The 25,409-nt window shown below is 38.0% G+C and overlaps 1 protein-coding gene and 2 pseudogenes across 1 annotated transcript; 2 read left to right on the top strand and 1 right to left on the bottom strand.

Moving 5' to 3' along the window:
- The first annotated feature begins 2,844 nt into the window (after nt 1–2,844).
- Nucleotides 2,845–6,719, top strand: LOC122331700 (annotated as a pseudogene).
- Nucleotides 6,720–17,080: 10,361 nt separating this feature from the next.
- LOC122331704 lies at nt 17,081–18,868 on the bottom strand (annotated as a pseudogene).
- A 4,480-nt stretch (nt 18,869–23,348) lies between these two features.
- On the top strand, nt 23,349–24,528 carry LOC122331703 (gastrula zinc finger protein XlCGF8.2DB-like). The gene has a single exon (XM_043229204.1). It carries the CDS (start codon nt 23,377–23,379, stop codon nt 24,199–24,201), a length of 825 nt encoding a protein of 274 aa, XP_043085139.1. The 5' UTR covers nt 23,349–23,376; the 3' UTR covers nt 24,202–24,528.
- The last annotated feature ends 881 nt before the right edge of the window (nt 24,529–25,409 follow it).

Here is a 25,409-nt window from a genome sequence, read left to right as displayed (position 1 = left end):
ATACATACTTCAGTAAGTGTAGTAACCACAACTGTGCATCTGCACCATTCATTAACACATAGAATTCATATTTACAGATGTGGACAAAATTGTTGGTACCCTTCAGTCAATGAAAGAAAAACTCACAATGGAAACAGAAATAACTTTAATCTGACAAAATTAATAATGAAAATAAAATTCTATGAATGTTAACCAATGAATGTCAGACATTGCTTTTCAACCATGCTTCAACTGTTCTGTAAAAAATAAATTCATTCTTTCATGCTTTTACTTTCCCCAATAGCAGATATTTTACTTGTTTTAAGCAAAATGCACTTAATTTACATTTTTGTCACCTGTAAACAAGACTATCTTTTGTTTTTTTTTGCTTATATAGTAAAGGTATGTTGATTTAGGAATTTTTTTTTAATATTTTGACTAGAAACAATACCAACATACTAAGTAGAAGACATTGTAAAGTCTGTGTTGGCTCATCTGAAAGACCCCTGCAGTTTTACTGATCAAGCAGGTGAGTGGATGCTAAAATAAAAATATGTATGTTTTTGATGCTAGTTTGATGGAATACTTCATCGAGTTTTTGAATTGTTTAATGTGAGTTTATTTCTATAAGCCACTTTCCATGTGCAGTGCTGCATTTATGAAATAATTCAGGAATCTGGTTTTGAGTGAAATACGTGGTAATAAATATACTTGTTAAGCATTTATAACGTGTTAAAATGATTTTACTATTGCATTAAAATCACCATTTTATTCACTCGTTTATAATGATTATCAATGATTTATAATGCAATTGTAAATTCAAGTGTTTATTAGTTATTAGAACACATTTATAACACATTTTTATAAATGGAATCTTAAATGTAAAGTGTTATTGATATTAATAAATTTGAATTAGTCATTAAGATCTGCAGGGTGAATGCAGCCTATACAGACTAGACTAGACGTGTGTGTGTGTGTGTGTGTGTGTGTGTGTGTGTGTGTTCTTTAAAGCTTCAGGCTGAAAGGTTTTTAACTTTAACCACATACACTGAGTGTCATAAGTGGTTTGGTTTCTATCATCAGAAACCTCTTCCTCTATCGTGTGGCTGTTTTTCTTCAACACATTATCAGAAGATTGATATTTGAAAGCGTAATAGATTCAGCTGTGGTTGTTAATTTCCTGGTTTTTCATCAGAATAAATGTATTATGCGTCACCAAGCACCTCAAATATAAAATGTTACTTTAATTTTTTTTACTGAACACATGTGATAAATGCAGAGAAATATCACACTATAGAGACTGTGTCTGTTCCCCGAATTAGAATATGCAGAGAACGTCCAAACCTAATCAAAAGCAATAATTTAATTAATGTCCAACAAATTAAAACTACCTATAATACAAAGAAACAAACGATAAAACTTGGCTCACTGAATATTAGATCACTTTCCACAAAAGCACTTTATATATATGATTTGATCAAAGATGAGAAGCTAGATTTGCTTTGTTTGACAGAAACCTGGCTAAAACCAGATGATTATATTACTCTAAATGAATCTACCCCCAAAATTATTTCTATAAAAATGAGCCACGTTTAAAAGGTAAAGGGGGAGGTGTTGCTACAATTTATAACAATATTCTTAGTACTTCTCAAAGGGCAGGCTTTAAGTATAACTCATTTGAAGTTTTGGTGCTGCATATAACATTATCTACAGAATCATGTGCTAGTGATAAATCTTCTGTTATGTTTGTACTGGCTACTGTATACAGGCCACCAGGGCACAGCACAGATTTCATCAAAGAATTTGAGTCAATACTGGCCGCAGATAAAGTCTTAATTGTTGGCGATTTTAATATCCATGTTGATAATGAAAAGACTCATTAGGATCAGCTTTCTTAGACATTCTGAACTCTGTTGGGGTTAGACAACACGTCTCTGGACCTACTCATTGTAGAAATCATACTCTAGACCTAATACTGTCACATGGAATAGATGTTAAAATGGTTGAAGTACTGCAGCAAAGTGATGACATTTCAGATCACTATCTAGTCTTGTGTGAACTCTGTATAGTTAAACCTGTAAACTCTGCACCTTATTACAAGTATGGTAGAACCATCACTTCCACCACAAAAGAAAGCTTTCTAAATAACCTTCCTGACTTATCTCAATTCCTTAGCTCATCCAATACGATGCAAAAACCTGATGATATAACAGAAACTATGCACTCTCTTTTTCTTACTCTGTAGATGAGTTTAAAGTCCACATGAGAGTTCACACTGGAGAAGCCTTACTTTGCAGGTATTGTGGGAAGAGTTTCAGTTTCATTCGGACTGGACAGAATGTGTTCATGTGATCTTTTGAAAGAGTCTCATAGCACATTGTTGAGAAACCACACGACTTGTGATCGGTGTGGGAAAAAGACGTCCCTGGGGTCGACCAACAGGCGGGCGGCGCACCGTGCCTCTTCGCTTTCCTATCAGTGAACAAGACACTGTAGTTTAAAAGCACTCTGTTGATTTTGGTCACACAGATAAGTGCTACACACCATTCAGTGATAAATACTACGAGTTAAGACTATGTTTTATAGTCTGTATTGACTTCTATTCACTGCAGAATAAAGCCGTCCTGAATGCTGCACCTAATAAGGAGAATACAGCACGCGGTGCTAAGCAACGCCTGACGTCAGGACGCTCGATTCCGCCCTTCATGATGATTGACAAGCGATATCGACCTATCAGCATGAGGCGAGGATGCGAAAAAAAGAATCACACACAAAAAAACAAACAGCAAGCAACTCAGCCCAACATCTCACACTCAGCAGTTCAAAGCACGTTAGATCTACACGTATATTTTGAGGTGAGTGTCTCCTCTTTCTCTGGACGTTTAAGGCGCGTCTTTCTCCTTGACTGTGCTTCTGAGACTTCAACGCTGCACTGAATCGTTTCTCATCACTTTTTAAGACCCTTCATGTCTGTAAATGAATGACAGAAGCTGCCCAGAAACGAAACTATAACACTTTCGGTTTAGAGTCTCTCCCGAAACTAATGTGCACAGAGCGTTTCGTTTCTAACCTAACCCTAACCAACCAAGACGTTCACTTGTATTTTAATAATATAAATTAGAAGACCTAAATTCTGTAAATATCTATAACTATTTAAAATGTGCAAAAGGTTTCATGTAACCGTTTGAGCATCGGTTCGCAGCTCAGCGCCCTTATTCTATTATTTGTTCATATGCACAGTGCTGTTTACGTTTAGAGCACCAAATAATATTGAATATGAGGAAACACACTTGCCTGGTCCGGATATGAGCTCTCCGTGTTGTTAAAGTCATCGCGGCGCTCCGCGCAGTCACCGCTCTCCACGTGTCGCCACGTTAAGTGATGTTTTAAACTAATTGCTCACAGATCATTTGATAAACTCGGCTGGTTTATCTTTACTGGTTATACTGTGATCCAATCGGAAGAGAAGTTTCCTATACAAGTCCTATCTCTCGATTCAGCATCCCTCCATCATCCCCGGACACGCGCTTTCCTTTATTCTGCTGAATTATAGGTAAGGGAGAAATACTGTTATCATACTCGGCTTTCGTCAGATTCGCATCCACACATTCTTAATCTGCCCGGTCACTCATCAACCTGTCTGTTCTGTTTGAGGGCTGAATATTTATCACCGGTAGTCTACAACCTGCTCGGAGCAGACCTCGCAAATAAAACGCGTGGTGCAGAAAACAAGGTTCATGCATGCAGCTGGTGCACGACAGCCATGAGTGCAGGCTTGTTCCAGCGGTCAGTGAGAATAAAGCTCTGAAAGGACATCGGGAACGTGTACCTGCACACCGGTAAGATGATAGCTCACAATTCAAATAACCAGGTTTCCCTGTTTAAATACACAGCAGTAACCTGACAATGCAAGTAAATTGCGCTTACGTTTTTAATTTAGCATTCAGTATCCTTTATCATTTTTAAATATAAGTATTCAAAAGATAAAGGACACTTTTAGAAAAACAGTGTAAAGGTGAGAAGCCCATAAAATGTACAAATCAGTTACAAATTAATCTTTTCAAATACGTTTTATCAGTGTGAACTAACAACCACACAGAATATGAAGAGATCAAAACGTCCACGGTACACCTTAGTACAAGCACAATAACACACTCATTATTGTTAAAATCCCACATATATTGAGATTTTTTTCACGCTTATAAGGAAAAAATACTAATTAGGCTATGAAATGAAGTTTAACAAAGGCAGTTTGAGGCATGGACTGCATACATCTTGATGTAAAATCACTTCGATTAATGTCAGAAGTCATCAGACTTGTCAAAATGCTTAAAAAAACAACAACAAAAAAAAACAGGTGCTTTTACATTTAATTTTGAAACTCTTACGCTATCATCTTGTCTATCTCTTCTTGTCAGTCATGTGTAACCTTCCACAATCATAATAATTATTCCCCTTATTAGGCACACTTCCCCAACGTTCCCTGTCTAACCCTGAACCTCACCTCAACTGAAGATAACGGGCTCTAAAATGAGTCTCTGTGAGGAGAGAGAGGATGATGGTATTCACTATCAAAATAAGAGAACAGACACTACAGAACTCAGCTGTGTGTCGGTTAAAAGTGATGCATCCATGATACAACCTCCTAAATTCAGTGATGGGCCAATGATCTTTAACCACAGGTGAGAAGATGACCAGTGCTGGAGACAAGAGACAGTAATTCAACTTCTGTGATAAAGCTGATAAAGCTGTGGCCTCTAAGCCTGTGTGAGGAAAAAACATGCTTTTTTTGCAGTTCATTTCTCATTATTCAAATTCAAACTCATGCATGCATTGTGTTGTTTCTCGTGTTTCTGCTGTATGGATGATAGGGATGATCAGACTGAAGACCTGCAACAATATTCTGAATCAGACGATCATGAACTACAGAGTTACAAAGACCAACACAAAACCAATATGAAGAACAAGTATGAGAGGTTATCTGAGGGAATCAACCTACACGAGACTCAAGCCCTCCTGAACAGGATCTACACATTGCTCTACATCGTAGAGGGAGAGAGTGAAGGAGTGAATGAAGAACATGAAGTTTTACAGATGGAGAAAACCAACAAAACACAAGACTCACAAAACACACCAATCTACTGCAATGATATCTTTAAAACATCATATAATCCTGGATATAAGGAGAAAGACCAGATCAAGACTGTTCTTACTAAAGGAATTGCTGGAATCGGAAAAACCGTCTCTGTGCAGAAGTTCATTCTGGACTGGGCCGAGGGAAAAGCCAATCAGGATGTAGATTTCATGTTTGTGCTTCCATTTCGAGAGCTAAACTTGATCCGAGATCATCAGTACAGTCTTCACAGACTTCTGCAGGACTTTCATCCTGAACTTCAAGATATGGACCCAAAGATTTATGAGGAGTGTAAAGTTGTGTTCATCTTTGATGATGGTCTAGATGAAAGCAGAATCACACTGATGTTTTCATATGAACATAGGGTTTGTGACGTGACTGAGACTTCATCAGTGGGTGAGTTAATGTCAAAGCTCTTGAAAGGAGAGCTGCTTCCTTCTGCTCTCATCTGGATCACCTCCAGACCAGCAGCAGCCAATCAGATCCCTCCCGAGTACATCAACCGTCTGACAGAAATTCAGGGATTCACTGAGCCTCAGAAGGAGGAATATTTCAGGAAGAGAATCAGTGACCAGCATCAAGCCTGTAGAATCATCTCACACATCAGAAGAACAAGAAGCCTCCACATCATGTGCCACATCCCGTCTTCTGCTGGATCTCATCCACTGTGCTCCAGAAGCTCCTGGAAGAAGATCTGAGAGCAGAAATTCCTCAAACTCTAACTGAAATGTACATCCACTTCCTGCTGATTCAGATCAACATGAGGAACCAGAAGTATGAAGAAAGAGATCCAGAGAAACTTCTGCAGTCCAACAGAGAAGTGATTGTGAAACTTGCTCAAGTGGCTTTCAGACAGCTGATGAAGGGCAATGTGATGTTCTATGAAGAGGACCTGATTGAGAGCGGCATAGGCGTCACTGATGCCTCAGTGTATTCTGGGATTTGCACTGAGATCTTTAAGGAGGAGTCTGTGATTCATAAGAGGAAAGTCCACAGCTTCATTCATCTGAGCTTTCAGGAGTTTCTCGCTGGTTTCTATGTGTTGTACTGCTATTTAACAAAGAACACAGAGCCAGCGAAGTTCTTTGAGAAAGATAAACATGAGAGGTATGTATCGGAGGAAAATTATTTGTATGGGCTTCTAAAATTAGCAGTTGATAAAACTCTTGAGATTGAGAATGGACACCTGGATCTGTTTCTGAGGTTCATGCTGGGCGTCTCATTGGAATACAATCAGAGACTCTTACAGGATCTACTGCCACACACAGAGAACAGCTCAGAGACCATCAGAGTAACCACACAGTACATTAAAGAGAAGATCAAGATAGATGACTATAACAGGAAACTCTCAGCTGAAAGATCTATTAATCTGTTGCTCTGTCTGCTGGAAGTGGAAGATCAGACTCTGTCCAGAGATTCAGGAGTTTGTGAAATCAGACAAACACTCGAGGAGAGACTCTCTCCTGCTCACTGCTCAACAATCGCATACATGCTTCAGATATCAGAGGAGACACTGGATGAACTGGACCTCATGAAATTCAACACATCAGATGAGGGGAGAAGAAGACTGATGCCAGCTGTGATCAACTGCAGAAAAGCTGTGTGAGTATACATTAATTCATGACATTATAGAAGTTACATATTAGTCTAGAGTTGAGACTGAGCTAATCTATTAAATCATCATCCTGGCTTAATGTTTAATTTATATAAAATAATTTATTTCCATTTAAACATTAATGCAGTTGAAAGGGACCTCTTTGAAACACAATGGGGATAGTTTTGAGTAGCATTTGAGTGGGTTTTATTGTGAAAACCTGGCAACCCTGCTCATGATTGACTAAATTCACCCAAACAGATACAGAAACAAAGCTTGAAAAACTACTCTGTTGGTGTGAGTACATGGGTTAGGGTTTACAGATGACCACTGCATCCATCATGATCTGTTCTCAGAGATCTTCATTTCACATAGAATATTAGATATTTGATCAATAAAAAAACATGTTTCATTTTGATGCACAAAATAAAGAAAACAAAAAAGTTTATCCATCCATCTCCCCTTCATTGCATGTTATTCTCTTTTGCAGTATTGCTGGATGTTGGCCTTTTAATCAGCACTGTGAATATGTGTGTTCAGCCTTACAATCATCAAACTCCAAACTGAGAGAACTGGACCTGAGTGTAAATGACCTCCAGGATTCAGGAGTGAAGCTGCTCTCTGATGCACTGAAGGATCTAAACTGTCAGCTGGGAATACTAAGGTTTGACATTCACTTATTTATTGTTTTATGGTATTTGTATATGGGTCAAAGACAATGTTAAAACAAGAGTTAAAACCAGTGTTTTAAGGATTTTAATGAATTACAATTTTTTTATTTTGGCACAAAAATGAATATACATTTAACTAAGATTTACATAAAACAGCCTCTAAAATATGCCTTTAGGCATATTTTCCTAAAAATGTATTTATGACATAATGAAATTAGTTTTACCCCAAAATATTGCTTGTAACATTTTAAAACTTTGCACAATTCCCATTATTGCCATTTATCAGCAATATACTTTTTTACTTATTTAAAAAATGATACTTTTCCAAGACTTTGAACTATAACAACAAAGAAAATTAATAATGAATTTACAAGCAGTTGAATACCTCTCAATAAACTGTTATCTCTGAGTTTAATATAAATACGTTTTTTTAACAAACCTGTCTCTTCCTAAAATTTCAGATGGGCAGAGAGAGATCTTAGACTCCCTTTAACTCTAAGAGATCAAGAATCCAGTATCTTCCAAATAAAAAGAGCCCCGGTCCTGATAGCCTTAGTGCAGAGTTTTATAAAAAGTTTGATGAAGTTATATCTGGTAATATGAAATGATGTGTTATTCATTTAAAGCAGGCACCCTTCCTCACTCGTTTCCTCTTACAGGCCTATACAGTATCTATTTTAAATATCAATTCATATCTTCTTGCTAAAGTGTTGGCTACTTGATTGTAATCCATTCTTTCTTCTAAGATCAATAATGACCATACAGGCTTTATACGTGGGAGAGTCACGTCACATAACATTACACAACTTTTTAATATTATTAATCATTGTTCCTGTACAGTCCTGATTCGTTTGCTGTTTGATCAGCTGGAATGGCCTTATCTGCTTTTACACTTAAAAGCGTTTCAAGTGGATTCAAATATTATATACTTCTCCTCTCTTAATAATGGTCTTAGATGTGGTAACTTTAATATTGAATGGGGTACTAGGCAAGGATGTCTCTGAAGCAGGATAGAGAAGGACCTATTTGAAGGCCGATAACATCATGGCTACGAAGGCTGTCCCAATTCAAAGAACGCATCCTACTTCATTCATAGAAAAACATAAGGTTTTAGCTTAGTCATGTTTTGTGTTAAAAAGTTTGTATGCAAAAAGAGTAACATTTTCATGAATACTTAATGATTTACACCTGAGAGACAAATGTCCCAAGAGTCAGTAATGTGTCTGTGGAAGCAGAAAACAAAATGTTTGAAGAGTTTTGATCATTTGTATTTTATCTACAGTATAGACAGTGGCCCTGCGCAGAAGATGGACTAGGTATAAAGAAAGCAAAAGTGAAACAGTGTCTGGGAAAGTGGTTGCAAGCTTTCATATGTGTGTCATTTTGGCTAGTAAATGTAGCAAACGCAAAACGTTCCCATAAGGCAACTTTAACTACGGGAACCTGTTAACTCAAAAGGCAAAGCGCTTTCTGCAGTTGGGTTGGATCAAGGTCGGATTATATTCACATCTTAAACTAACCATACCAGAGTTATTGTGGAATCGAACCGAGGCCACCTCTTCTGCTAAGATTCTACACTGATCATTTCTTTGTCATTGGGCAAATGTACAATATCAGCAGGGTATGAAATATTTTTCCCCCACTGTAAAAACAGAAATTTGGCTTTTAGCTGCTTAAGATTTAGCACCAGTTTTAGTGAGGAAGGAGACCTTGTTTAACTTTCATTCATGCAGAAGGCAAGGTTTTCTCAGAGGGAATCAGAGCTCTTCTGGTTGATTGGCTATCTGTCTTGTGGTAAAACACTTGTGGTGAATGGGTGGTGAAGGTCAGATAGAGCTTCAGGTTGGCGGTTCTGCAGAGTTCTGAAGCTAAGAGTGTTTAGAGTTCTGGACGGCAAGAATGCTGGTCACGCATTTGAGTAACCATTTTAGTGGTTGTGGTTTAAGAAACAAATTGTTCTGAACATTGGATTTTAAACAGGCCGATTAGATCCATCCCACAAGCTTGTGCACACTAGGCCTGGCATGGTAGGGGCATCGCGACACGACAAATACAGGCAACCACAAATCCTGAAAGGCGCCGCAGCAATCCATTGCTGTTTGATAGCTGCTAGCAGAAGAAGAACGAATGCGCACTTGAAAACAAAGCCCCTAGACCTTGACCATTCACTGATTCTAAATGCGTCTCTTACATAGACTGACAAAGGAGTATACTTTAAAGACTTGTGCACTCACCTGTTTGTGAAATGGAGCTTTGTGCTTGTGTGTCCTACCATTTTTACTCAGCACAAATCCAAATATTTCATAAAGTTTTCAAAACATTTCTGAATGTTAAACTATTTTTATCATGTAAATTCAAGTATTTTTAACTTACTACAGTCGTGTTCTAGCAGTGACACGGAGGTGGGTGCTGATGTTTGGTTCACTGTGTTTTATTTTAATAAAGTACCAACTGTGCTGTCAATTTAGCACTATATAGGCTATTTTACATGTTACATGTTTTTTTTGCTTTATCTGTTAACTAAATCAAATATATTTCAAGAATTTATTCCTTGTATGTATATATACTGCACATTATATATAACATTATAATGTAATGTAATAATTCTTATTTTCACATGCAGGTGGATTGTCTGTTGTCTACTGTCTGTTCATAAATAAATGAAAATAAACAAGCATAGTATATGTTGATTTGTTGTACTGAAATCTGCCTCCCTCTAGTATGCTTTTCAGAGTATAAAACCACAGAATAAACAAATTAATGTTATTGTTTTTTTTCTCTACACAGGCTACATGAGTGTAATCTCACTGCTCAGTCTTGTGATAGTTTAGCATCAGCTCTACAATCTTCAAACTCTGTCCTGAGAGAACTGGACTTTAATAACAATGACCTGCAGGATTGTGGAGTACAATTGCTTTCTCTTGGATTGAAGAGTCCAAACAGTAAACTGGAGATACTGAGGTTTGCTTTCAAACACTTTCATTATCTATATATTTTACATTAATCTATTAACTAAAAATCATGTTATATATATTTTTTTCTTGTTTAGGTTTTCTTTATGTAATCTCACTGCTCAGTCTTGTGATAGTTTGACATCAACTCTACAATCTTCAAACTCTGTCCTGAAAGAACTGGAGATTAATAACAATGACCTGCAGGATTGTGGAGTACAATTGCTTTCTCCTGGATTGAAGAGTCCAAACTGTAAACTGGAGATACTGAGGTTTGTTTTCAAATGCAGCTATTAGTTATTTATTCATTCGTTTTGCATTAACCTATTCATATTATTGACATTTTTCTGTATGCAATTCTTGTTTAGATTGTCTTTCTGTAATCTGACTGCTCAGTCTTGTGAGTGTTTTTCATCAATTTTACAATCCCCCAACTCTGTCCTGAGAGATCTGGATCTGTGTAACAATGACCTGGAGGATTCAGGAGTGAAGCTTCTTTCTGATGGACTGAAAAGTCCAAATTGTCAGCTGGAGATACTGAGGTAATTATTTTTGCTACTGTAAATGACTTTTAAATTTTGTCAACAAATGTAGCATTTGCTCTTAATGGAAAGCCAGAACACAAGATAGAGACATAATCTGCAGTTCACTGTGTGTGACAGCACTGCATGACCTAGCGTGCCATCTAGAAAATAAACAATGGAAAAGGACCATGTAAAAAGATGTTTACAAAATATGATTTGAAGCCAGGTAAAAATGATAGCAGTAGTAAAACTAAAAGAACAGATAAATAATAATAATGATAATAATAGTAGTGAAATTTCAGACATATAGCATATAAATATTGCAAATGATCTTGAATTTGCGGTGCACAAATAAAAGATTCTTGAAAACGACTCCTAATTAATGTAAAAAAACAACAATGATTATAATTTACAGCAATTTACATTTTTAAAAACCTGCAATACTCTGACAATAAAAGTTCTGTACGTCTTACGTGACACTAAGCACTTTTCCACGTCAAAGACATTTTTTAAAATATGAACATTGGCGTGGATTTATTTATACGGATCAAATCTGTGGGTACACATGCTTTATAAACGAGGCCCCTGGTGTCTAGTGTTTTGTTCATTTTCTTACTATAGTATTAATATATCTATCTTGATTTACTGTTAATGTCGCCTGACAGCCTAACTAATGTAATGCGGACCATTTCTGTGTGTGTTTTAGGTTGTCAGGCTGTATGGTGACGGAGGAAGGCTGTGATTATTTGTCTTCAGCTCTGAGATCAAACCCTTCACACCTGAGAGAGCTAGACCTGAGCTACAATCATCCTGGAGATTCAGGAGTGAAGCTGCTCTCTGAAAAACTGGAGAATCCCAACTACAGACTGGCCAAACTCAAGTAAAATCCTGTATCTTCTTGAGTCTATCCGGTTTTAGAGGATGAAATTATAATGTAGTTATAGAGCAGCAACTCACACTCACCAAGATCAATTGTTGAATTGAAACAACAAAAAAACACATAAATAAGAAGCATTAGCTTTAGGAGGGAAAATGCCAAACCAACATTTAACATTTTCATTCAATACAGGTTTATGTAAAAAATGTAAGTAAAAAAATGATGTCAGTCGGTGAATACTATTAGCAGCAATGATTATTTTTTGGTAGTTACCATGGGATGACCAGAAAATCAAATCAAGAAAGCAGTGTAGCTGCTGTTCAAACCATTTCAAGCAACGAATGAAAAATATATTAATTAGTTTATTATAAAAACTTGACCCTTGACCCTTATTAATGCCCAATTGTTCATTTTGTTTGCTTCATTTGTAAGTTGCTTAGCATCTGTGAAATAAATGAGTAAATAATAATAATAATAACAATAATGAAAGGCCAAGCACCCATGGAAAAACACAAGATAATTCATTTAAACCAATATGAAATGGATTGCAGCTTTTACAAATTTTTAATAGTTCATTTGGGCAGTTTTTAGCATTAATTTAGTGTCAAATGATGAGAGGGCATTATTATAATGTGAATTCATCCATCAATGTCAAATATGATTTTTCATCTGAAAGATGTATGTATTAGCAACTCAATCTATAGTTAACGTATTTTGTCATACAGATAAAAGTACTATATCTTTCGTGTTTATTTGTGTGGATTTAGAAGAACAATGAAGCATTTGTAAATAAAAAAAAGTAGGACAGATAATAAAATATAATAATAATAATAATAATAATAAAAAGAAAATAGTGAATAGAATAATAGTGTTTCTGTTCTGAAAATTTGAACAAATTACTCTTTCGATTTAACATGTTTTATCTTGATTTTCTAGTTATTGCTGGAATCAAAAGTTGATGTGTTTGTTGACGGAGTGAATGTGTGCTTTTTAATAGTCTAAATCATGGAGGAGAATCCCGGATTACAGCAGGCCTCAAGAAATGTATGTCTACACACACACACACACACACACACACACACACAGACACACAGACACACACACACACACACACAGCTGTACTGATTGTTGTTCTGAATGTCTCTGTTCTTGTGTTCAGATGCCTGTTCTCTCACACTGGATCCAAACACTTCAAACACTGCACTCGTTATATCTGAGGAGAACAGAAAGGTGACTCGCGTGAGAGAGAAACAGACGTATCCTGATCATCGGGACAGATTTGATTACTGGGAGCAGGTGTTGTGTAGAGAGAGTGTGAGTGGACGCTGTTACTGGGAGCTGGAGTGGAGCGGAGATAGAGGTGTGGAGATATCAGTGTCATATAAGAGCATCGGCAGGAAGGGAGGTTATGAGTGTTTGTTTGGAAATAATGATCAGTCCTGGAGTCTGCGCTGCTCTCCTGACAGATACACATTCATACACAGTAATTTAAAGACTGTTCTCCTGTAAAGCACTTAAGCTGTGAAACCGGAGTGTATGATGATGATGACGACGATGATGAAGATGATGAAGATGATATGAGTAGAGTAGGAGTGTTTGTGGATCACAGAGCAGGAACTGTGTCCTTCTACAGCGTCTCTGACACAAGGACCCTCATCCACTCAGTCCAGACCACATTCACTCAGCCGCTCTATGCTGGGTTCAGAGTTGGTTATGAATCATTAGTCAAACTGTGTTGATCAATTAAACAGCAGATATTAGTTTTAGCTCCTCAATGCCTTGTTTTAGTCACAGGAAAATTGTTTGTTGTTGAATATTTTTTGGCAGCTTCTTTGTTGATGAAATGAACACTGAATCTGTACAGACTGACAAGAGATTGAAGTGAAACGTTACACATGAATAGTGCTTCAATCAAATGACAGGAATCAGAATAAATGTGTCATAAATTTTCTTGTGTCTTTTGGGCATGAAGTAAATCTTTTTTACACTTTTCAAAATCCTAGATGTTTCTTTATTTGAATGTTTACATTTAGATTTTGAATATCAGATTTACAGTGTGACCCTACTGTGTTTAAACTGTTCGGTTTGATTGCTTTTAACAAACACTTTTTTTCGTAAATGGGCTCATTCTCCAACTTCTGCAGAGTTAATAAGTTGAGTTTAACTGTTCTTGAATCTATTCAACCAATCTCCGGGTCTCGCTATAGAACTTTTAGCATAGCTTAGCATAGATCATTGAATCGGATTAGACCAGTAGCATCACGAACATTCAGAGATGTCACTGTACCTGCTGTATAAATAAAGGTGATTTTAATTTGTGAATCATGAATATTATTGATTCTGAAAATCGGAAGACTGAAAACAAGATTCAGGAGAGTTTCTGACAATAATCACAGCTTTTAATAAAATCTATATATTACAACTACAGTAAAACAACATTACGCTATCTCTTTTGAGCATTGAAGGATTTAACTAAAAAAACTGAACATTTAACAACAGTATATATAATAATAATAATAGTAGCAATTAAGGGGTCGATCACAGCAGAGGCGAAATGAGGAGCTAAAAATGGCATGGAGTGTGGAGCATGGCAAAATGGCTCCAAAATCATAAATATAATCCACAGCGATTACTGGTTTATGGCTTGGTCCATGACAAAGTTTACATGGACATCGGAGTTTCAACAAATTCAGGGTTAAAGGATTAGTTTTGAGTTGAAAAACCAACCAAAAAACTCGATCTGGGTTTGATACTTCATGAAACTGATCGCCAGCTTTCTCCGTCAACTCAGGCTGGATCCTGTGCGCACATGAACGTGTGACATCAGTATTAAGAAGCCAATCACGAGCCTTGAAACTGCGATTCAATATGAAAGATTAAAAAGATTAGTCCAGTTCACATCATATAAAATAGTCCTTGAGTCCTTGGAAAAAAGCCTAAAACAGGTCACTGCTGCCTCCAACAGCAAACAAACACAAGTTGATCTTTGGATCCTTAAAGCTCACAGCACCAGTCCTTTGTCATGAGATGTTGACTGTTATGTATGAAGAACAAACAACCACTGAACTTATGGCTGATCATTAGATGGTTCTTTTATTTCCTTCAGCTGGACAAATGAGAATTGTTATTAATAAAATCCTTTCTATAACTTCATAATCTCTGGCCCTGTGAGCCGAGAGACATCGTCATCTCAGTTTAGAGGAGTGTGTGCCCAAAGGTAAGCATCTCCTAAACCTTTATACTTAAACTACAAAACTGTGTATACCGTCTGGTTGGCTGGATTAAGCTAGCTTTAGCTGGTTGTTTCAGCTGGACCTTTGCTGATGAGCCATGACCAGTCATTGTGAGGCAGGATACCAGCTCAAACCAGCCAACCGGTTGTAGGATTACACCTTTTATTAATTATGATAATTATGAATTATGATTTGAATTAGCTCTTACTTCAAGTTTGGGCAATTGAATCTTAAAAGATTCACGTTGGTATGCAATTCAAATATACCTTTAAATCACCTAATACGTCCAGCGTTTTAGGGCAATTTAAATGTATGTTACCAATATGAATTTACTCTGTGATCAGCAAAATAAATCAATTGGACTTTACTCATTTATCTGATTTTAGCTTTACCTCGAGCAGGTAGCAACAGATCTGGGCATGAGTTTGACTTTCCAGTCACATAACACACAAAGCGAGACTTCGTAATAATGAAACAAAATGTATTAATCAATACCTACTAATTGACAAGACTACACTGAGAAGACTAAGCATACACACACACACACACACACACACACACACACACATACATTCATACACACATTCACGAGTTGGAAGGGAAAATGGATAATTGTATGTCCAAAGTCTGTTAGCTAGTTCTGAGATCGCACTAAGAGCACCAACAAAGCAAAGTTAGGTTTTAGCTTTTATTGGGTCAGGGGGGGGTCCAGGGGGTGCTCTGAGTGTGTCAGTCTTTTCCAAGTTGACTCCCTTTGCCAGTTATGAGTGATGACAAGGGCGATCAAGAAGGCAGCATTTCGGGCTGTGTTATTCCCCTCCCAAACTACTTCATTGGGTGAAATCGTCAGCTTGACACAGTTAACTGCCCAGTTAGTAAAGTACTGGAGGCCAGGTTCTCTAGACAGGTCACTCACTCCAGCCTAAAGGTTTATGTGGCAGCGATCTCAGCCTACCATGCCTCTCTCTGTGGATATTCTGGTGTCTGAGATAAAGCAGGTTACAGTCCTAAGGTACCTACGGTCACACCACAGCCATCATACTCCAGGCTTTCAATCCTCCTCCATTTCGAAAAGCCGGTCTAGCAGAAGCTTAACTTTATATATCAAGTGAGATACACACACTAAACAGGAATTAGTAAGTCGTGGGCATCTTGCTCCATCTTGCATTTAGCCCCTGGAAAGTGTTGCTCACATTGTTCCACGGCAACAATAGCTCAAGATTATTATGCATAATATGACTCTTACATATACAGGTATACATATATATATATATATATATATATATATATATATATATATATATATATATATATATATATATATAGCGCTTTTAACAATACAGACATCAAAGCACTGAACAGTATCAAATAGGACAATACAATGGTAGGGATGAGAGTGAACAATTTGTTATTAAATGCGGAGCGAGTCCCTGTAATCAAATTGATGATAATTGCTAGAAAGTAAATGCCCCAACTCAGCAAGGCAGAGGTGACAGCGGCAAGGAACCAAAAGCCCATCCATACAGAGTAGGGAAAAAAACTTGGGGGAAACTTCCAGTTCAATTTTAAATGCAGCCATGTTGGATTGTGCAACAGGCCAGTTGTGTTTTATTTTGGATCCATGGCTGACATTAGGCCTTCCTTTGATTTTCATGTGGCCCAAACATGGCAAACAGCTGCAGACCGTCCAAGTGCCATAATTCCATGCTATAATTGGCCAGATGAAAGTTTTAAATGTGACCCAGATCTGGGGCATAACAATTTTGCTATCTGGGTATCTAACCTTTCAGCTCTAACAACTGAAGACAGTTGAAACTTGTCCACTGCCTCCAGCATGTTATTCCAGTGAACCTCAGCTATGTCAATCATATTTGGCCAAATGTTCTCTGTACATTTCTCTCCAACCTTCCTCTTTCCTTACTGAGGAATCTAAAGTGGTCTTTATGATAACCCTGCACCCAGGACAGGCAGCTAACTTCATTCTAGTCCTTTTTGGAGAAGCTCAAGAAGGTCTTCATGCTGCTTATAGCAGAGATCTCTCAATTTGGTTCTTGTCTTGTTAGATATCCTGTTAAGGAGTATAATTTTGGTTGGAGTTCTCTACTAAGTCTGTTCTCTCCTGCTGACACCTCAATCAACACTAGGATTTTGACTCCTCATTTTGACAAAGAGAAAGCACTTGCATTTAGCAGCACATAAACACAACTGTTCACTTGTTGCTACCTGAATATATATTGATTAAAATTCTAGTTAACCTTATTTGAAAGCAATCCTTGAAGTTTTAACTTTTGCACTGAACATTTTTATTTCACGTAAAAAAACCTTGAGGAATTATTGGTTAATGTTTTTAAATAGTTTATTTAATACATTTCAGAGCTGACAGATTTAGATACAAAAAAGTATGTATTTTTCTGAATACAAAATATATAACACTCATGAAAGAAAAACATCCACAATTGGAAAGAAAAAATCAGATTGTGGATGTAATTGCCTGCTTATTAACACATCTCAATTCTTATCTTGACATAGGTTATGCAATCCTGATATTTTTCAGATGCTGGCCTGAGTTCTGTCATACTCTTCCAGAGCACTCTGGAGTCGATCACGCTCAATACTTCCTAGAATGGCACCAATAATCATATCGATCCCCGAGAATAACACCACAAGTGCAACACCGGCTATAGCGGTTGTTTTTAGTAATCCAAATGACAATCTCATGTTTGTCAGAATTTTTCCACTTTTAATTAGGCAACGAACTGCAATAATAGAAACAGAACCTACAGCACCACACACTGCACTAATAGCTCCTGAGAATTGCCGAAAGTCATCAACAGAAAGAGACATGTTCTTCAGTTTCTTGTACAGTGTTGGTTCCAGCTTCTCCTTCATCCGCTGGTCAGTCTTCTCCACTTCTGCCTGGATCTCATGAATGCGTTCAATGATCACATCACAGTTCTCCTTCATGGTAGCTTCCTCGTTCAGAGAGACTGGTCTGAAGGACAAGCCTAAGTGCTCCTTAAGAACCTCAATGAGTTGGTTGGTGGCTCAGAAGTTGTTTTTCATCAATTCTCGAAGCTCTTGACTTTTCTGAATAAACCTTTCACTTCTTTCGGGATTTCCAGGGTACAAGATATCACTCCAAGACATGTTTCTTTGTATTAAGGTCTTGAAATAAAAAGAGAAAAAGGAATGTCATCAACACTGTTACTGTGATAAATAAGAATTGATAAGACTCTGCACACATAACCATCAAACAAAAACTGTGAATGTATCGCTCATCTTATTAGTTTTTTTTGCAATTGTTTTTGATAACAGTGTAAGTACAAATCAATCTTCTTACATATTATGAAAGAATGAGACTACACTAACAGAGAGTGGTGCAAAACTTAGTTCCAGGACCACAAATAGTTTAGTTCCAAACCAGATGTTTAGCTTACAAATAAGCCTGAAGGAGTTGATTAGCTAAATTTAGAGTTTAATTAGAGCTAAGGCTAAACTCTGCAGAACTGTGGTCTTACAGGAACTGAAGCTGAATCAGAAATCAGTCCCTATACCCTTAAATAGGATACTGTTCAAACCCAGAGTGCAGCAAAATAACAAGTGAACAATCAATGTACGTTCAACGGCTATAGAATACCCATAATGCTCTGTAAGAGTCACACACTTGCAACTGAATCATCCTTCCACCTATTTTACATCCTTCTGGTCCATGGCATTAATTATCAGGAAAGTAAACTTATCATTTATCAGCAGCTCCAGACTGCTTTACATTAGATATAGAATTGTTTTCAAGCTGAAAAGTGATTGCTGCTTTAAAGAGAAAAACACTTGATTTCAAATGAGCTAAAGATGAACTCAAAAGCTAGAAGTGTTGTTACTTACCTGATTCTGTTTTCTAGGCCTGAAGTTTGTCTGAAGATTCTGGTTTCTTCAGCTCCTTAAACTCCTTTCAAGATGAAGGTGATTTGGCTCACAAATTGATTTGATCAGCACTCACAGTGTTCGAGCCAGAATGAGTGATCAGTGATGAAACTGTTTTTGGGGCACCGTGTGTAACAAACACCAATCACAGGAACATACTTAGTGAAAGTAATAAACCGTTACATTTTTTGCACTTTATGTATAATGGGTCGTTTTATGGAAATATGCATTTTCTGTCCCGGGCCTTCATGTTTTTTTGAATTGTAACTGCAGTTTTTTTGTTTGTATCCGTCGCATCTACCTGCTCGAAAACATGCATACAGTCGCAAGTTTTTACTGGATGTGGCAGAACCACAACGAGGCCTACTCCATCACGACCCCCTGCACCTCGCCCAAAGTGGAGACACCACAAGACGTATATGTATCCTTTCATATTCGTTGTGCGCTCTTTAACACATTGAAGCCGTGACACTTACAGACTGTGTAAGTCTGAGTGAGAAGAACTTGTCAATGACTTATTTTTAAATATTGGAATGGGTCTTTGAATATCTATATTTGACTTTTGAATCGCTGCTTGGGCAAAACCTGGTTCAGGATGTTTTTACCAAGTAGGACACATTTCTGGAAATCATTTGATCATTCTGGAGGGCCTTTCTCTTTAAAATGAGTTGAGTATTATTAATACATAACTCACTTAAGGTTTAATGCAGCCGAAATAGTGTATATTTATAGTTTATTTGGTTCATTATTAGCTAAAATGCCACCATTGCTTGCAGCATGTGGGCTTATGTGAGAAATAATAATGTGAGGAAGACCTGGGCTAAAAAAAAAATCTAGTTTTGGTTTTTTCGGATGGCTTAAATGCGGCTAAATCTGGCAAACATCTGCTTCGAGAAACATCAGCTGTGATTGGTGTTTGTTACTCTTACGGTGCTCCAGAGACAGTTTCATCACTGGTCACTCATTCTGGCTTGATCTCTGTGAGTGCTGATCAAATCAAAGTATATCTTTTAATGTATTGTATTAATGTAATGTATTATCTTAATTATGAACACACTGGTTTGTAGTTCAAACTATTTTACTGTTTACTGCACATAGATTTTTTTTCATTTTTGTTTGTTTGCAAGGTCTTTGACCAACAAGTTTGTACAAGTCTTCTCCTATAAGAGAGAATGAGATTGCAATTTAAGTAGTTTAAGGCCCATATATCGGTTTAAATTCACTTTGATCAAGCATTTTTATATACTATGTAGCACTTTGGTGCCTTTAAAATGCATTCAACATTTTTTTTCAGTGCTTATTGAACACAGATATGAATGATTACTAAAGTCAATATATATATATATATATATATATATATATATATATATATATATATATATATATATATATATATATATATATATATATATATATATATATATATGATCGCAATAAAACCCTGAAATCGGACCTTTATTTTGGGTGTTGTGACATCATAAGGCCGCGCCGCCCCAGCGCTGTTTTGATTTCGGCTGAAAGGAAGGTCTTTGGTTTCAATCCTTTCGAGTTTTTATTTTTTATGGCTTGTATAGCGATGTCAAAGCAATGCATTATTCTCGGTCCGGATAACCAGTGAGACAGTCACCGCGCTGCTGAGAGAGCTGATTCAGTTTGTCTGTTAATTATTCTCATCTCAGTTATGTCAGACTGTACGAAACACTGTTATTAAGATGGCCTTTATTAAAGAGGAGACTGAAGATGTGAAGATTGAAGAAGCGTTCACACATGAAGATGCTGAGGAACAAACAGGTTGATTTTCTTTTTTTGACCCTCATCGCTCTACAAAACCCGAAAAGAATAAAATCCACTCATTTATGCGTGCACCTGTATCCAACAACAACAAATGTATATGTAAAATAAAAACCCAGGGCTGTAGCCAACCTTACGGAAGGTGGACCTTTTTTAACGTTTAACCCATTTTGTATTTAACATTTTAGGTTTGTCTGCTGGTAAGTTCATAAAAAAACACGTACAGTGAATGAATCTATTTAAGAGAACAAGATGTCCCTGGATCAAACACCGATTCATCTGAAGCCCTTGTCTGCAGAAACACATTCATGGAATGACTCCGAATGCTTGTAGCGCTCTTCAGGTTGTGGTAGCCTGGCATTATTTTGACTAGCCCAGATTTAAAAAGGACCTTTATTATCATCTGAGAAGTCAAAACATTAGTCAGAAACATTTTCAAAACCAATATCAAGAAAAGAATTTTATTAAACTATTTACTCCTCTTTTTTTGTTATTTATTTAAGAGCTGATAGCAAGATTTACAGCAGGTTTTTGTGTTTATACACTGACTCTGGCTGAAATCTGATGCTTATTTTCAGTGTAGACGTTAGTCACATTAGCTTCTTGTCAATCCACGAGTTCACGTTTACAGTCAGAGAGCGACACGTGGCATCTGACCAATCAGGAGCTGCCTGTGATTTAACGCGTGGAAATAACATCAAAACAAACAATGGTAAGTTAATCAAACTCATACGTTATATGTCAAGATGGATGTTGTGGCATAAAAAACAGTGCACTCCTATTTGATCACATGCCCTATTGAAGTAAGACCAGCACAAGTGTCTCTTTGTCTATCTGTAGATATATGCCTGATGCGCTGTTTGTTTGTTTTTAGTGATGATGAGGGCTTTGTGAGGAAGACTTCCTCCCAGTTACCCACAACCAGGACGCTCCACACCCTTTCTGCCCAGAGGAAGACATTGAGGAGAATGAGGATAAAGACCAGCCAGCACCACAAGCCAGGAAGGTTGACCTCAACTTACCCCCTGACTTCACCGATACTCCATATGATCACTTCATCAAGCATATAACATACCAAACCAATCTGTGTGCAACCCAGAGGGACGTCAACACCACCAATGAAGAAGAGACGTGGAGCGAGATTCTGCCAATACATCAAGAAGAAGCCGGACAAGTTGTTTGCCAGGGCTTCTGAGGATGGCTTTGTTCATGACTGCGCTAGAAGCCCACGGTGTTCCCATGATGTTTAGGCCAGCACCGTCACCTCCTCCACCACCACAGCCATCTCTGCCAGCTTCTTCACCAGCCTGCAGTTAGTCCCTTCCTCAAACACAACAGTGCAGCTACACAGGGACAGCAAAAAGTCCTTCGAGGACATGGAGAAAGAGACCGTCTCTCGTGGTGTTCGAGACAGCAGGGTCATCACGGGGCATACGTCATAGATCTGCTCCTCAGGAACGCCTGGGTCGTGTACTGGACGGACGTCAAGGCTCCTGCTGTGGATGGCCTGTCCATAAAGACCCTTCGGATCCAGTTGTTCAGGGGCCCAGGAGCCCCATGCCAGTCATGTCTCGTTTCAGGAAGAGCTCATCATTTCCGTGTCCACGCAAACCAGAGCTGAAGAACTGCAGCAGGAAGCGGAAGATGCTGAGATCAGTAGCAAAGTTTGTGTGTGCGTGTCCACTTTTGGAAAACCAATCACCCTAGTTCATCCAAGAAGTGACTGATCAAGTGATTTTGACATGTTCCTGAATAAATGTTTCCAAATGAATATTGCATGAACTTTATATATGTTTTATGTACTTATTTGTATGTTATAAGTGTGTCTTTTAAATGTTAAATATATATATTTTTGGGAAAATTGTTGACTATAGACAGGTGGGGACCGACTTGATTGACCTAGATTTGCATCTTTTTTTTCACAAAAGCTCTAAAGCCTTGTATTAACCTCCAATATCTCCCAGAGGTAACATGTACAGGTTGAAAAGTAACGGTCCTAGCACTGAGCCTTGAGGAACTCCATATTTCACTTGTGAGCGATATGATACCTCCTCATTTACTGCTACAGTAAAACTAAGTAAAACATATAAAACTAAAACACAATATACACGTAAACTAATATATAAAGTAATGCTGTGTTATTTATTGTATTCATAGGAAATGTTTATAAAGGAAGCGAAAACGTAGCCTACTGAATAGATGATATGAGGAGAATATGTTGTTGAAAGATCGCACTAGAAGAGAGATGTAGGTCATGTGACACTAGCTATGGTTCCTGTGCTGTCATTCAAACAGATTGTTTTAGAAAACATGTAGAACAAATGCTATGAAACACCGTGACAGAAGTCAGTAGAGACCAACAACTGTTTGGTTACCCACGTTCTTCTTCATTAATTAAAGAAATGCATATACGCGCAATATGCAAATAGAACTTTTTTAGAGACAGATTATTTGACAGTAGCGTTCAAGAACTGTATAAACATATAAAACTAAAACACAATATGCACATAACATTTGTTAACATTTGCATGTTAATGGGTCGTGGAGATAATCTCACAATCTCATCTCAGCAGCTCAGTGGGTAGGATCTAGCAGCGTACATATTCTGATGTCTTCTGCCACGAAAAGAGGTGTACTTATTTTTGTCTCTTTTCATCATAGATCGTATGGTGCTAAAAAGGAGAAGCAAGAACTAAATGAAATGGAAGAGAAACATGAGGTTTTACCTGGAAAACAGACGTCCTCGGGAGATCTTCACACCGAGGTCTGGTTTAAATGTGCTCAGTGTGGAAAGATGTTCTGGAGCGTCAAACACCTGAACAGACACCAAACGCTTCACTCCAAAGAAAAGCCCTTTAAATGCCAGCAGTGCCAAAAGTGCTTTAAAATCGAGAAATACCTGAAGAATCACATGAAGATTCACAGCGGGCTGAAGCCGTTCACGTGCGCTCAGTGCGGGAAGTGTTTCGGGCATAAAGCCAGCCTGAAGACTCACATGACCCTTCACACCGGAGAGAAGCCCTACTCCTGCAGACTGTGTGGAAGGAGCTTCTCGCAGAGTGGAAATCTCAAATACCACATGAGCGTTCACAGGGGAGAGAAGCGTCACAGCTGCCCTCAGTGCAAGAAGAAATTCAGCCACAAGTTCAGCCTCAAGACTCACATGAGGATCCACACCGGAGAGAAGCCGTACGCCTGTCGACGCTGCGGAGAGACGTTCATGCACAAAGAGTCCTTCGAGATCCACGTGATCCGTCACTCCGGGGAGATGCCCTTCACCTGCCAGCTGTGCGGGAAGGGCTTCCCACAGAGAGCTAACCTGAAGTCTCACATCAGAGTCCACACTGGAGACAAGCCGTTCGTCTGCGCTCACTGCGGGAAGGGCTTCGCTTTCAAAGGAAACCTGAAGAGTCACGTGAGGCTCCACACCGGAGAGAAGCCGTACGCGTGCTCTCGCTGTGAGACCAGCTTCCTGTACAGAAGAGACCTGAAACGACATTTACAAACACGGTGCTCCTCAGAGTGACCGGATCCCACCTTTCAGAGGATTCAGTTTAAAGATGCAGTGTGTAAAGTTTAGGACGATCTAATGATTGTAATGCAGTATAAAGTGTTTTCAGAGGTGTGTGAAGACTGTTCTAGAAGTCAAGACATGAAGATGAACAAGTAACATTACATTTATAATTACATTTATAATCATTCAGATAAACCAAAATGATTTTAGGTAAACGTACACGTAAATGAAACAAGAAATGGTTAAACAGAACAATGAACGCCAAACAGTGCTATTTTATTTTACTGATGTGAACATGTGTTAATGTCGACTTGAATAAAGTGTTTTCAGCGGCTAAAATGTTTTTAGTCTGTTGTTTTCATCAATAAGAAACATTGATTATGAGATTTTTGCCCTCCACACAGAGATCCAGGGCCTGTACCACCAAGTAGGTTTACCTGATAGATAAGTTTGAGTTTAGGCACCGTGGACGTGGTTTGGCTTTTATCGGTGTTCGTCGCCATGGTAACACACTCCACAGCTGACCGCTCCGGGGGCGGGGTTATGTTCTGGAGAACTCAGGCAGTTTTTCTCCAAATTAAAAGCACAACGGAGCAAAACAGACACAGCTGCTGTTTGGAAATCAGAGGTTTGACTTTTTATGTTTACATTTATTCACCCAACCATCCATTTGTGCTTCCTATCCAGAACGTTCTTCTGAATATTTATTGTTGTTTTAGGTCGTGTAATTCTGAAGCTCATTAGGCTGTTAATAGACATTCTAAAACATTTAATGCAAAACGTGTGGAATAAATAAAGCATGCCACACTAAATATGTTTTAGTACACACACACGGCTGGTGGTCTGCAGGAAGCTTCACCAGATCTGTGCCTTCAGTAAAAAGCAAGCCTCTCTTTTCATCCAGGGCTTCCCGATTAGGTGTCTGTCTGGTGTTTATATGATCAAGTATGGATGCCCGTGTAGGAGGAGCAGTGTGCTCTAATGCTCCTCGCTGTGGGTCTGAGAGGAACAGGGAAGACGCCATCTGACCGTCAGGGAAGCATCCATTCTCCTTTTTGTTTGTAGAGATAAGAGTAATGCATATTTCAACTCTCTACATTTGTGTGCACTCACAATACAAAAAACCTGCGCTATTGTGAAATAATGAAAGCAATCTGCCTGCCAAAGTGGAGACCATTACATTGGTGGAGATAGCTACTTTCACATCATCAATGGCAATT

The sequence above is a fragment of the Puntigrus tetrazona genome, unplaced genomic scaffold (assembly GCF_018831695.1).
Source record: "Puntigrus tetrazona isolate hp1 unplaced genomic scaffold, ASM1883169v1 S000000001, whole genome shotgun sequence".
Taxonomy (NCBI): domain Eukaryota; kingdom Metazoa; phylum Chordata; class Actinopteri; order Cypriniformes; family Cyprinidae; genus Puntigrus; species Puntigrus tetrazona.
This window is presented reverse-complemented; position numbering and strand designations above follow the sequence as displayed.